Genomic DNA, 14,147 nt, shown 5'->3' with positions numbered 1-14,147 from the left:
TTGCTCACACCGCATCAGATTGCTTTTATGTGCTGTTTTGTGCAGCGTTGAGCCTTGTAACCAATCAAACGCGTTTTTGTTGAATTTAGAAATATATTGGCCAATCAAAGGCGCTTAGGTTAGTCAGCGCTGAACTCACCGGAGCTGTTGATTCACTTGCCAATTCCCTCATCATAAACAACAGTGCAGCTGCAATATGTAAAAAAAACAAAAAAAAAAACACATTAATTTCGTAGCTTAAGTGATTAAAACGGGACTTTTTGTATAACTTATGCTAGACTTGGCATCATAGACTGACATGCTTGTCAATGAAGCCAGAATGTGATGTGCCCAGAACAAAAACAAAACGTTTTATGTTGTTTTCTATAGCAATATTAATGATCATTATTGCAATATGAAGAGCAGTTTTCTAAAATAATGATTTTTGTCATAATATTGCAGCCCTATGAGCTCCTGTTTTTACATGTATAATTTAGATACAATTTTAAACAGTTTATTGTTATTGACAAACAGTTTAAAATATTAAGTAATTGGGTAATTTTAAGTATTTGACATTAAAGACAACATATTGGCCTGGTTTCACAGACAGGGCTTAGACTAAACTAGGTCCATAGTTCAATTTAAGTATTTTTTATAAAAGTGCCTTAGAAAAAAAAAAAAACATTACTGGTGTGCATTTTGAGACAAAGCAAAGGCACTGGTATATTTTAATTTCAGTCGGTGTAAGTTTCTTTCAGTTAAAACAGCTCAGATGTACATTTTAGTCTGGGTCTAGGCTTAAGCCTTGTCTGTGAAACCAGGGGATGGTTTTTATAATAAGGTGATTCTTAAAAAAAATGCCCCTGGAAATCAATTCTAGGGGACAAATATTGCCCCTTAATGAAAAAGTTAATTTCTGACCCTGGTCAGCATTATAAGAAAAAAAGGTGTAATGATATTTTTTTTCTATTATGAGTTATGAGTTAGAATTTTTGGATTAAAAGGTCACAATTAACTGATTTTTTAAATTTTTATTATTGATTTTTTAATTCTGTGGTGGCAATAAGCTTTCATAGTAATATATTACAAAAAAAACTAAAAAAAAACTAAAGTGCGTATCAGAAATCTGTGCGGTTGCTTCTATCGCAGATGTCCTGTTCACAGTATAATTGTTTCAAACTTTAAGGCTGTTTTGACAAGTAAATCATGTTTAGTACTTGCTGAAAGCCTTTTTTGAAATGAACCAAAACTCTTCACAGTCTTTTAGGCCTGGTACAAAGGCACAACGCGTTTAATATTTTGTCTACAGATGGGACAGATTGGTTGCGGCAAAGCCTGATAGCAGCTAAAACAGCAGCACACATGTCCGCAGTCCAGCAACACACATCCTCTCGGGTTACTTAGACATATCACACATGCATTCTCAGCTACGTCCACGCCATTCTCCTCTTCTCCTCTTTCTCCTGCGCCAAAATGTTCGAATTCCCTTCTCATGTTTTCTTGCTCCCACCGCAGCTTCAGTTGCCGGTAGTACCTGCGTCCCACCCACATCAGCACGGCCACACCTGCCAATGCGCAAACACACGCCAGCACCCTCCACACCTCTGCCTGGCCTTCCTGCTCCAGCCGCAGGGTCTCAAAGTCATCCGTGCTCAGGAAGTACTCTGAGCCGTCGGTGGGTGGGCGGATTTTTGGGAGGCGGTCTGTGTCCAGAATAAGCTCACCCACGGCAGTCAAAGACGCACCCACTTTCAGCATCTCCTCTGTTTCAAGCTGACCTTTGGGCTTTTCTCCGCTCAGGTACTGACCGATCAGGTCCGTAAAGCCGTAACTGGCCTGATGGAACTTCTCATGAACGATTTCCATATTGGGACCCGAGGCCTCCAGGGGACAGAGCACACGCACAAATGCCTTATTTGCACCCAGCAGGTTAAAGGGCACAGCGTTCACACGCTGGTGAAGTAAACGCTCACTGTCAGTCCTGAGGGATGTGAAAGACAATTTATTTAATCCAAAATACAGTAAAACATATACATATTTCACAATTTAAAGTAACTGCTTTCTATACTAATATATTATAAAACGTAATTTATTCCTGTGATGCAAAGCAGAATTGTCAGTGTCACGGTCCTTCATTAATCATTCTAATATACTAATTTGGTGCTCAAGAAACATTTCTTATTTTTAATCAATGTTGAAAGCAGTTGTGCTGATTGATATTTTTGTGCAAACTGTGTTTTTTTTTTTTTTTCAAAAGAACTTTTTTTGAACTAAAATCTTCTGTAATATTATAAATATCTTTACTGGTCACCTTTGATCAATTTAATGCATCCTTGCTGAGTAAACTTATGATTTTCTTTAAAAAAACATAAAATCTTACAGTCCCAAACTTCTGAATGGTAATGTATATTTCCAAATCATACAAACGGAATGTTATTTTTTATTTATTACTGTCCTGAATAAGACATTTCACATAGAAGTTGTTTCATCTAGTCCACAAGAGAAAATAATAGTAAAAATGACCCCTTTCAAAAGTTTACACAAACTTGATTCTTAATACTGTGTTGTTACCTGAATGATCCACAGCTTTGTTTTGTTTAGTGATCATGAGTTGTTCATGGGTTCCTTGTTTGTCCTGAACAGTTAAACTGCTCGCCGTTCTTCAGAAAAATCCTTCAGCTCCCACAAATTCTTTGGTTTTTCAGTATTTTCGTGTATTTGAACCCTTTCCAACAATGACTGTATGATTTTGAGATCCATCTTTTAACATCTTAAGAGCCAGGAGGTGAAAACTTTTTCAATTTGAAGATCAGGGTAAATCTAACTTATTTTGTCTTCTGGGCATTGGGCAATGTGTAAGTATGTTCTGTAGCTTTTAAAGGGCAGTACTAAATGAAAAAAATATGATATTTAGGCAAAATATGAAAAATGTACATAACTTCATTCTTTTGAAAAATGAACACCCTGGCTCTTAATGCATTGTTTTCCCTCATCAGTGAGTGTTTGAAGCTTCTGTAATAGTTGCATACGAGTCCTTCAGTTGTCCTCAGTGTGAAAATATAGATCTCAAAAATCACACAGTCATTGTTGGAAAGGGTTCAAATATGCAAAAATGCTGAAAAACCAAAGAATTTTTAGGACCTGGACCCCTGAACTTTAACTGTTCAGAGCAAACAAGGGAATCGTGAACAACTATCACTTAAAAAAACAGCTGTGGATCATTCATGTAACAACAGTATAAAGAATCAAGTGTATGTAAACTTTTGAATGGGGTCACTTTTATAAACTAAACTATTCATTTTTCTTGTGGACTATATGTAAACATCTTTTATGTGAAATATATTATTTAGGTCAGTACTAAGTAAAAAATAACATTCCTTCTGTAAGATCCTTCTTATTTTGGTCATTTCGCAGATTCTGCAAGGTGTATAACAGCAAGGGATCAGGATTTACCAAGTGCGTGCTAAACTATTCCACACAAGTTTGTGTTCTCGAAGGACCAGTTTCTGAATGACACCAACGCTGCCTTCCTGAAACTGACTCCTTAAAGGTTCCCCTATGGGCTGCACTGTACCTACAGAGAGAAAAAGTAAGAACAAGTCATTGAAAGTGAAAGAGACAGAGTCATATTCTACAGATGAGCTGAGACACTATATAAAGGAAAGCGAAAGTTACCTTCGATGACCACATACTGCAGACATTTCCCTGGTGTGGCATTCAAAAGATCTGCTAACTTTTCATCCAGCGGCAAAAGTGGAGCTTCCTTACATCAAAAACAACAATTGTCCTTATCTTTCATGGCTAAGTGTAGCAGACACTTTAAATCTAATTCCAGGTACTAATTTCACATATATACACTGTCTAAATTGTCAATTTTGCAATGTTACTCACATTAAGCTTTTCCACTGTTTTGCGTTTCTTCCTGTAGATGTAATAAAACAAACCAGAGAGAGCCACGCTTGAACCCAAGCACACCATCTCTATTGTCCGGATGGGGAAATCCTCCATTCTCCACCTCTTTTCTCACTCTCCCTCTTCTCTAGACTTCTGAACACAGAATGAAATTGTAATGAACAGGTGTATGTTTCAAGATGAATCAAGACAACATAAAGTGAGCATTTCCATTCATTTTTACTAATGTCGTTCATTTAGCAGACCCTATTGGATGCTTTTAATTGCATTAACACAGATAAGTTTCTTTAGTTTTCCGAAATAGGAGTTAATGTCCAATTTAAATAATTGATGTCATAGGGGTTCAGCAGACATTAAGGTTTGGCAAGTTAAACACAAGACAACAACTAGCTGTTTCAAAGACAAACTTAGATGTTGGCTTGAGAGCCTGGTTTGAAAAAGCTTTTAAAGCTTGAAGATTGTAGTTTAAAGGTTATACAGGTCAGAAAGAACCCCAGACCAACAGACAAGAATATTTTAGAGCTGATTACAGATAGAAAGAAGCAAAAATTAAAGACAGAGAGGGATGACAAAGCCTTGTAGGGCTTTGTTTACATTGGAATAGTTTTACAGTTGGCACAAATAAACATTTCTATTATTTAAATCTATGGTATTTTGGGGTGTTTTGATCGTCAACTTTAAGAAATCCGACATAATAACACTACAAACACCGTCAAAGTGAAATATCCATAATAATAACCACAGATTACCAAACAAGGCAAATAATCTGCAGGCTGTCAAAATGAAACGTGTGACCCATACATGACCTTTAAAGGCTTTAACCTAATACTTTGACCACGATTACACGTGTATATGCTCATAAATAAATAATAAAGTTATATTTGAAACAACAGAAATTAATATCGCGTGAATAAGAAGCAAAAAAGCACCTTTAACACTCACGATCCTCCTGAATTCATTACCGGAAACTGCGATATTGTTTAGCTCACGTGATACGTCAAAACGCGAGGACCTTACCTTATGTAGGTAGCTATGAATTTTGCCTGACTATGAATTTAGCGATAACTTTATGCAGCCGAACGTAGACGTTTCCTGACATGTTTTGGGAAGTTTTTTTTAATTCACAAGTGCAAACTTTATATGATATTTATATATTTTTTGTTTATCAGTTTAATTTTAAAATCGCACAAAAATGCCACTGAAACTTTTTAAACGAAGAGAATTCATAAATAAGTTTTGTAATAAATATATTTTATTTATTTTCTGGTTTCCTTAATTTATTTTGACGTCTTATTTTGCTTAATCAAGTCTGAATTAGATTATGTTATATTTTGGAATGTGATTATGTACATTGGTTGTAAAGTTGATGCCATAAACAAATAGATGAAGAAAACGTAAAGTTTATATGCTATTTATATATATTTTGTGTATCAGTTTATTTTTAAAATCGCATATAAAAGATTATGTACATTGGTTGTAATGTTGATGCAAAAAAATAATAATAATAAAAATAAATAAATAAATAAAACGTAAACTTTATATGCTATTTATATATATTTTTTGTTTATCAGTTTAATTTTAAAATCGCACAAAAATGCCACTGAAACTTTTTAAACGAAGATAATTCATAAATACGGTTTGAAATAGATATATAAGTAAATAAGAAACAAATATTGTCTTATACTCCCCCCCCCCCCTCCCCCCTCTTAATTATCCAGATAGAAATTTGTCACCCATTCTCAATGGGAAAGTGTCCAAGCAACATTGCTCAAAAAATGTTGCCCGATTAAATTGCTCAAAAAGTTGCCCCATGTATCATCAGCCTTAGGGACTTTTAATTTGGAACTTAGTGTTTCCGAATACAGCACACGTTTGTGATTGAATCCGCTGACTTCACCAAGGCGGTCAACATGGCACCAGGAAAAAAGAAATCATCTAACGTTACTCTACCTTCAAGAATTCAGAAAACAATTTCCTCTATATGGCAGGACAAACATATGGTGTTGTTCAAAACAGAGTACACGTTCTTGGTGACCGCCGTCCTTTGGTTCCTGGAAATTGGGATTAACATATGGGTGATCCAAAAAGTTGCATGTAAGTTAAGTGCAGTAGAAGTCAACCACTGATAGGATCCGTGGATACTTATAAGTAATGGTTAACAATTCGTTAATAGAACAACAGACTAAAGTTCCAATAATAATCGTTATGTTCAAGTAGGATAGCAGTGCACCCTGTTAATGCGTTTTATTCATTTCATTCATTCATTTAATAGAGACCGACTCAAAAATGTCCAACTCAACTCTAACGTTATCTTCCAAAATATATTCTGGTTAAGTTGTGTATTTGATCCGTCGGGACTCCTTAAAATGAACACGTGCACAGACTCGCTTCTCATGTCACTGTGCAACATGACACTGATTTGCAGTATGCACAGAGCTGCCAGTTATAAGTGCAATCGTGATTCCTCTATCTAATGATGTACGTGTTGTGTGTGTGCAGATACAGAGATCGACTGGAAGGCGTATATGGATGAGGTGGAGGGAGTTATTAACGGCACATATGACTACACACAGCTGAAGGGCGACACTGGGCCACTGGTGTAAGTGTTAACAATATAGAAAAATTGTGTAGTGTATTCCAGTTTGAAATGTCTAGTGGTCTTCTCTTCCTGTTTATCTCTGGCATATTACATGAAGATCTGGCCACTAATTATTTACTGTTTGTGTATACTGTATTTGTGTTTCAGGTATCCAGCTGGTTTTGTGTATATATTCACTGGGCTGTATTATCTCACTGATCATGGACAGAATATTCGTTTGGGTCAGTATGTGTTCGCTGTGTTCTACCTCATCACCCTCCTGCTTGTGTTCCGCATTTACCATCGCACCAAAAAGGTAACAACCCCATATAATGCAAATCCATCTAGTTTACCATTATACATACTGTACATTCTGATCAGTCAATTTATTTACCCAAGAATAACCAGAATCTTTTCACAGAGAATTGTTTGGGGTTAGTAAGATGTTAAATTTATAAAAAAAAATATATATATATATATTTATTCAGCAAGGATGCATTAAATGGTTCAAAAGTGACAAATATACAAAAATATATATTTCAAATAAATGATGTTCTTTTGAACTTTCTGTTCATCAAAGAATCCTGAAAAATGTACCACTGTTATATATTATGACCAAACATCAATGAGTACAGCTGTTATTAACATTAATAAAAATGAGAAATGTTTCTTGAGCAGCAAATCACATATGGGGAAATTAATACTTTTATTTAGCAAGGATGCTTTCAATTGATCAAAAGTCATGATAATGAAATAAATAAATGTTTCTTGAGCAGTAAATAAGAATATTAGAATGATTTCTAAAGGATCATGTGACTGGAGTAATGATGCTAAAAATTCAGCTTTGAAATCACGGGAATATATTACATTTTAAAATATATTCAAATAAAAAACAGTTATTTTAAATTGTAAAAATATTTAATGTTACTGTTTTTGCTGTACTTTGGATCAAATAAATGCAGGCTTGGTGAGCAGAAGAGACATTTGTCTGGTAGTAAAAATCATTACAATATTGCTGTTTTTACTGTGTTTTTCAATAAATAAACACAGACTTGGTAAGCATAAGATAATTCTTTCAAAAGTCTTACCAACCCTAAACTTTTTTTTTGTTGTATGAATTATGTAATACAGTGTACATTAATTCTACAACATTTACTATTATTGCAATAGGTTGGATAAGCAGGTCATAGAATAATATTTATATGGTAATTGCTCTGAATTTAAAGAAGTTCACAGATAAATTTACAGATAATTTACTTACCCCCCTTGTCATCCTAGATGTTCATGTCTTTCTTTCTTCAGTTGTAAAGATACTATGTTTTTTGAGGAAAACATTTCAGGATTTCTCTCCATATAATGGAATTCTATGGTGCCCACAAGTTTGAACTTCCAAAATGCAGTTTAAATTCAGCTTCAAATGGAGTATGATCTTATAAATTGCAGCTTTAAAGGGCTGTAAATGATGCTAGCCGAGGAAGAAGAGTTTTATCTTGCGAAACGATCTGTTATTTTCTAAAAAAAATGTACAATTTATAAAAAAAAAAAAAAAAATTCTTTACCACAAACGCTCATCTTGGTCTAGCTCTGCTGAACTGGGTGCATTCCTGTTTATGGTATGTTGAAAAACTCTCAATTTCTCCTCTAAATAATGGTAAAAAAGCAATATAGGTTGATTTTAAAGTTTGCGAACAAATTTAGATGGAAGTTTTTCGACTTACCCTAACCGCCATGAACCGGAATACACAGAATTTAGACAGAGCTAGACAAGACGAGCGTTTGAGGTTAAAAAGTAAATAAATTGTAATTAAGAAAAAATAAATAAACAACTGATGGATTCACTAGATAGAACCCTTCTTCCTCGGCTGGGATCATTTACAGCCCTTTAAAGCTGCATTTTATAAGATCATACTCAGGGGCACCACTGAAGTCCACTATATGGAGAAAATTTCTGACATGTTTTCCTCAAAAAAAAAATTTTTTTACAACTGAAGAAAGAAAGGGGGTGAGTAAATTATCTGTAATTTTTTGTTCTGGAAGTGAACTTCTCCTTTAAGCCTTATGTAATCCAGCAAATACTCATCTCTATGTTACAATGTAAAAATCTTACTGCTAATTTTTTGGTTTTATTATGTTTTTACATACACAAAAAAATTATTTTGTGTTTCTAAAAAAGTGTCTTAATAAAAATTCTTGTCTGTTTATTCTTCTCCAGGTTCCTCCATTTGTGTTCTTCTTTGTCTGCTGTGCTTCGTATCGGATTCACTCCATCTTCATCTTGCGCCTCTTTAATGATCCAGTAGCCATGATGCTGTTATTTGGAGCCATCAATCTCTTCTTAGACGGCCGCTGGACTCTAGGATGTGCCCTTTACAGGCAAGTAGAAAGGACATCTTCATTCCTGCCATTCATGTTATCACTACCTCTATACAATATAAAACACTTTCTAACAAAAGAATTATTGTTTAATGAACAACTGTTCGTTTTTAGCTGTGAGTGTGCATTTAAAGTATATATTTGTCTGCTGTGGACAGTTTAGCTGTGTCTGTGAAGATGAATGTTTTGCTCTTCGCTCCTGGCCTCCTCTTCCTCCTCCTGTGTGAGTTTGGTCTATGGAAAACTTTACCTAAACTCACTCTTTGTGCTGTGATTCAGGTTAGAGACACATAAACACATTTAAATATTTATTAAGTGATTCAACTTGTTACTTTTTGCTATTTTATGCCTGATTTTTATATACCTCTCCGTTTTTCTCCCTTTTCAACAGCTGGTATTAGGACTGCCGTTCCTCTTAGTGAACCCTGTCGGGTATGTTAGCCGGGCGTTTGACCTGGGCAGGCAGTTTCTGTTTAAGTGGACGGTAAACTGGCGTTTTCTTCCTGAGGATGTGTTTGTGTGTCGATACTTCCACCTGGCTCTGCTTTTGGCTCACATTACCACATTGCTTTTGTTTGCGCTGAAGAGATGGAAGAGGTAAAAATCAAAACCTACAATTAAACTTGTAATTAGCAGGGTATTTTACATGGTTAAATCACCTTAAATGTTAAGAAAATTGTGTATCAAATTATTTGAAGAGTTTTAACCCTTGTGCGTTTCAAAAAAAAAAAAAAAGTTACACATAGGTGCAAAATGGACAAAAATGTCCACGTCCAAAAACTGTCATAAAAATATGATTGATTAATATTTGTTTCTACTTTCACTGATGTCGATTTTTTTTAACCAGCATCTGTTCTATCCATAGATACCAAACATTCATTAATTTTCAGAATTTTAGCCCTTTAAATGCTGGTTTGTTTACATAATGCCACAGGTGTTTTTTAATGAAAAAATGAAAAATGTGTCAATGAAGAACAACAACATTCATTTTGAAGAATTTATATTTTTAATGTAGTGTCAGATTTAAAAAAAAAAAACTAACACTTAGGCCCATAATGGACAAAAATGGCCATGTCAAAAAACTGTCTTAGAAATGTTATATATTAATATTTTTTCCACTTTCACTGACTTGTTTTTTTATCAGAATCTCTTCTATTCATAATTACCAAACATTCATTCATTTTCAGAATTGTAATGCTTTAAAAACTGGTTTCTTTACATAATGCTCGCTGTCAGTGGGCAACACTAGCTCCAGAGCTTCTTCTGCTGAGTAATGTCTCTTCATCTTGCAAGCAATGAAATGACCAAGCCCTCAAGCACCAAATATGTCTAGGTTTTGCTTTGCGAACACCTGTCTGGGCTGTGCGAACACTCAAACTTTGTATAAATTCTACCAGATTAAACAATCAGCGTTTTCTTGTGGTGAAAACAAAAACAATGTGTTTTAAGGGCTTCTGAACTTCTACATCAAATTCAAGCTCACCTTTTATCTCTGTACAAAAACAGTAACAAATGAAAAAGTGCCATCAAGGATTAAAATGTGTGTTTGGGTGAAAAAGAAAAATCCTCAAAGCTCATTAACCTTATTTGACCTTATTCATAGCTTTCACATGGCCCTATGACCCTGCCAAGGGTGAGACTCATATACATGGAGTGGGATTTTTGATTGGCAGTACAATATCATTTCTTTCAGACATATTACACCCATAAAATTTTCAGTAAACACATGCAAACCACACTCTGACATCCTTACCAACATACCCACACAATTTTAGCTGCATTCTTTTTCCAATTGACTCTATAATAGGCTATAGTATGCATAAGCAGAAAACACAAAAAAGTGAGTATTTCTTTTATATGCCAAATTTGACAAAAATGGTAAAAATTTAAAATTTGAAGCCTTTCCGATAGAATGAATGCCTATTAGCAAACATTGCATCATTTTATAGTCAAATGGCCCTGGGTTAAAAAATTGCAGTTTTAATGGGTTTCAATGTGGACATTTTTGTCCTTAAGGTCCTGAGTGTGAGGATTTTTTGTATGGAGGGTAAAATAGATTTTTTGAAGGAAATGAGGATGAAATATTAAAATTTCAATAAAAATACACACCTGAGCCAAGATTTATGCAGTTGGCATTAACACAGGCACACTTAAAACAAAAAAACAAAACTGAAATGGACAAAAATGTCCATAAGGTCGCACAAGGGTTAATAGGATATAGCAATTTAATTTGTTAAAAAAAAACATTATTACAAGTCTAAGGCCAGTACTAAAGGGGTAAAATTCTGTCATTAATTACTCACCCTCATGTTGTCTAAACCCGTTAAGACCTTCGTTCCTCTTCAGAATACAAATTAAGATATTTAAGATGTGATCCAAGAGCTTTCTGACCCTGCATAGACAGTAACTACCACATTCAAGGCTACAAGCTACAAGAATATTTTTTTTGTGCACAAAGAAAACAAAAATAATGCTTAACAAAACTAAATATGCTACAGGTCTGGGAACAACGTTTTTTTTTATTTTTCTGCTGTGTCATTTAAAAAACACTGTTTGTTACAGGTCTGGGAACAGTATTTGGTCTATTCTAACAGATCCAGCTGAGAGAAAAGAAACTGTACACAAGCCTAATGCCGATCATATCCTTTTTTGTGGTTGCTTACATCAAATGTATGTATGATGGATTGGATTCAAATGATTGTTTTATGAATGTATTCTAAAAATGGTTCCTTAACCCAGGCCATACAGACAGTTCTGGTTCTTTTCACTTCTAATTTCATTGGCATGTGCTTTAGTCGATCTCTGCATTATCAGTTTTATGTCTGGTACTTTCATACACTGCCCTACTTGCTGTGGAGTGGAGGAGTTAAGAAACTTGCCCACTTGCTCAGGTAAGATACAGACTTTCCACAAAATTTCCACCAAATGTAGCCATCAAGCCAAATATTGAATTCATACAAAGAAATCAGAACATTTAAGTATACAAGTTGAGTCATAATAAATAAAGTGAAATGATATACTCTGTAAAAATGCATCAGTATAGGTAGAAACTATAATTTTTTTCTTTGTTCAAGGCATTAACTAAGTCAGTCGTAGGACTAATTTGTTTCATGTCAAACCTTCAGATCTTATTTTCCTCCAATCATCCCTGTATCTTTTACTTTCTTTTAGGGTGTTGATTCTGGGTCTGATAGAGCTGTCCTGGAACACGTATCCATCCACCAACTACAGCTCTCTATCATTGCACGTCTGCCATTTCATCATCCTGCTCTGTTTGTGGCTTAACCCGACTCCAGCTCAGTCTCAGAAGTCAGAGAACAAGGCTAAGCGCCACTGAACCCTGACCTGATCAGGGGCGCTTGCTCTATGGGATGATCCCTGGCCTCAACTCCTGTCTGCAAGCTCCTGTACCAGGGGACACAGTGGTGGCCAGGACCCTGTGCCCTGAGTCTGGTGCTAAAATGGTATCAGGGTTTTGTTCAGGTAGCATGAAGTTACTATTTGGGGGGTTTTGGGGGAGGGTTTACAATGCTTCTCAGGATTCATAAGGACTAAGGTGATGCATAGTCTAAGATGTCAGAGAGGGAAGTGTGAATCGATCTTTATTGGGAAATTACTATTTTTTTTATGCAGCATATCAATGAACTCATTTTCAGGACAATTTATTTGTACAAAATGTTTTATATATATATATATATATATATATAAAACAAAATATCTCTGCATTTCAGCTGTGACATTAAGCTCATTCATAATTATTATTCAGGGATTTGTTTTCATTTATATGTTTGGTTCACTCAAAAAATGAAAATTGTAATTTTCTCACCCTCATGTCATTCCAAACCTGTATGACTTTCTTTCTTCTGTGGAACCAAAGAAGATATTTTGAAGAACTTGTATGTACTTTAGAATGGACTTAAACATTTTTTGCCCCTCAAAATATCCCTTTTAAGAAAGAAACTCATACAGGTTTTGGGACAACACTGAATTTTCATTTTTGGGTAAACTATCCCTCTAATAGTCGATTTTTCCAGCCATGCAAAATTGTCTATAAGCTCAACAGGATCATAGTTACATAATAGGGCACAAAGGAACAGCATAGATCTGCTTTTCTATTTCTTTTTAGTTTAAGGCAACCATGAACCTCTAGTAGTTCCTGTGTTTGCTTTCTGTCTTTGGTCTTTCTTATTTTTTGTGTTCTTTACATTTTTTTTTTTTCATTTTTAGCATGAAGAGAGAGATTCAGTGCTGAAATGTTTCATATTTAGAGTGTTTTTTTTTTCTGACAAAGAGTGAATGATTGTTCTTATGAATCTTATTCTAATGATGTTTGCTGTTGTATTTTTTTATTTTTTTTTTTGCATGATATTTGCCTATTCCAGAGTGTAGTCGGTAATCACAATACAACATGATTTTATTCCATTTCCAAAGATTTTGACAGGCTCACAAGTATGAAAGTCTGGGCAAAACCAGGTTGAAGGTACAGTGAATGATTAAAGCCCTTACTGTTTGAAACAACAGTATCTTAAAACCTGGAGAAGCGTCATTTGGAATCATTCAGAGCATTTTATTGTATAGATTTGTAAGTGATTGAAAATAAAAAGTCATAATTTCATAACATTCATACTTTTCACAGATTCTTCCTATGATTGAACATGAAAAATATAGCTCCAGGTTTTGCAGATTGTTTTTGTGGTGTTACCTGAAAACTCTTGCTTGAAAGCAAACTCCAAAAGAACGAAAGAAAAGACTAAATCCAAAATATCTCAAGGAGGCTAAAAGCAAGCAGTCTTTGCCATGGAAATCAACACACAGAAATCAATTGCCATAAAAAACAAAACAAAATGAGCTTACAAAAATACATATAACCAGTGTTATTTAGACTGTTTATATGGTTAACAGCTCTAAAACGGAGTAATACTGACAAAATCTGTCATTCCAAAAAACATGTTTTGAACTGAATTCTAGTTTAATTTTAAACCAGACTAACGTAAGAAATAGATTAATCAAATTCAAGCAGCTGTTGTATACTACCAGTCAAAACTCTGGGGTCAGTAAAATATTTTAAATGTTTTTGAAATAAGCTCACCCAAGCTGCATTTATTTGATCAAAACACATTATTGTGAAATAGTATTACAGTTTCAAAGAAATGTTTTCTATTTGAATATATTTTAAAATGTAATTTATTCCTCTGATGCAAAGCTGAATTTTCAGCATCATTACTCCAGTCAGTGTCACATGATCCTTCAGAAATCATTATAATATGCTGCTTTTCTGCTCAAGAAATTGTATTACTACTTTTAT

The 14,147-nt window shown here is 34.6% G+C and overlaps 2 protein-coding genes across 2 annotated transcripts; one reads left to right on the top strand and one right to left on the bottom strand.

Moving 5' to 3' along the window:
* Positions 1 to 914: 914 nt before the first annotated feature.
* Positions 915 to 4,879, bottom strand: mul2 (mitochondrial E3 ubiquitin protein ligase 2). The gene is made up of 5 exons (XM_073849735.1): positions 4,821 to 4,879; positions 3,871 to 4,026; positions 3,655 to 3,742; positions 3,433 to 3,553; positions 915 to 1,960 (listed from the first exon to the last, which is right to left on the bottom strand). The coding sequence occupies exons 2-5, from the start codon at positions 3,985 to 3,987 to the stop codon at positions 1,243 to 1,245; spliced, it is 1,044 nt and encodes a 347-aa protein (XP_073705836.1). The 5' UTR covers positions 3,988 to 4,026; positions 4,821 to 4,879; the 3' UTR covers positions 915 to 1,242.
* A 905-nt stretch (positions 4,880 to 5,784) lies between these two features.
* On the top strand, positions 5,785 to 13,460 carry alg3 (ALG3 alpha-1,3- mannosyltransferase). The gene is made up of 9 exons (XM_073849335.1): positions 5,785 to 5,985; positions 6,391 to 6,490; positions 6,638 to 6,785; positions 8,682 to 8,842; positions 9,001 to 9,121; positions 9,234 to 9,439; positions 11,405 to 11,481; positions 11,589 to 11,733; positions 12,014 to 13,460. Exons 1-9 carry the CDS (start codon positions 5,802 to 5,804, stop codon positions 12,177 to 12,179), a joined length of 1,308 nt encoding a protein of 435 aa, XP_073705436.1. The 5' UTR covers positions 5,785 to 5,801; the 3' UTR covers positions 12,180 to 13,460.
* The last annotated feature ends 687 nt before the right edge of the window (positions 13,461 to 14,147 follow it).

Source organism: Garra rufa, chromosome 10 (genome assembly GCF_049309525.1).
Source record: "Garra rufa chromosome 10, GarRuf1.0, whole genome shotgun sequence".
Taxonomy (NCBI): Eukaryota; Metazoa; Chordata; class Actinopteri; order Cypriniformes; family Cyprinidae; genus Garra; species Garra rufa.
Note: the sequence above shows the minus strand (reverse complement) of the source record. Positions and strands in the feature narration are given on the sequence as shown.

Excerpts from the sequence above, each read along its gene's own strand:
- mul2 (XM_073849735.1), bottom strand. The coding sequence starts at position 3,987 with ATGGAGGATTTCCCCATCCGGACAATAGAGATGGTGTGCTTGGGTTCA. Across the intron at positions 3,743-3,870 it reads AAACAGTGGAAAAGCTTAAT|GAAGCTCCACTTTTGCCGCT; the intron begins GTGAGTAACATT and ends TTTTGATGTAAG. Across the intron at positions 3,554-3,654 it reads GCAGTATGTGGTCATCGAAG|GTACAGTGCAGCCCATAGGG; the intron begins GTAACTTTCGCT and ends TTCTCTCTGTAG.
- alg3 (XM_073849335.1), top strand. The coding sequence starts at position 5,802 with ATGGCACCAGGAAAAAAGAAATCATCTAACGTTACTCTACCTTCAAGA. Across the intron at positions 5,986-6,390 it reads GGTGATCCAAAAAGTTGCAT|ATACAGAGATCGACTGGAAG; the intron begins GTAAGTTAAGTG and ends GTGTGTGTGCAG. Across the intron at positions 9,122-9,233 it reads CTCTTTGTGCTGTGATTCAG|CTGGTATTAGGACTGCCGTT; the intron begins GTTAGAGACACA and ends CCTTTTCAACAG.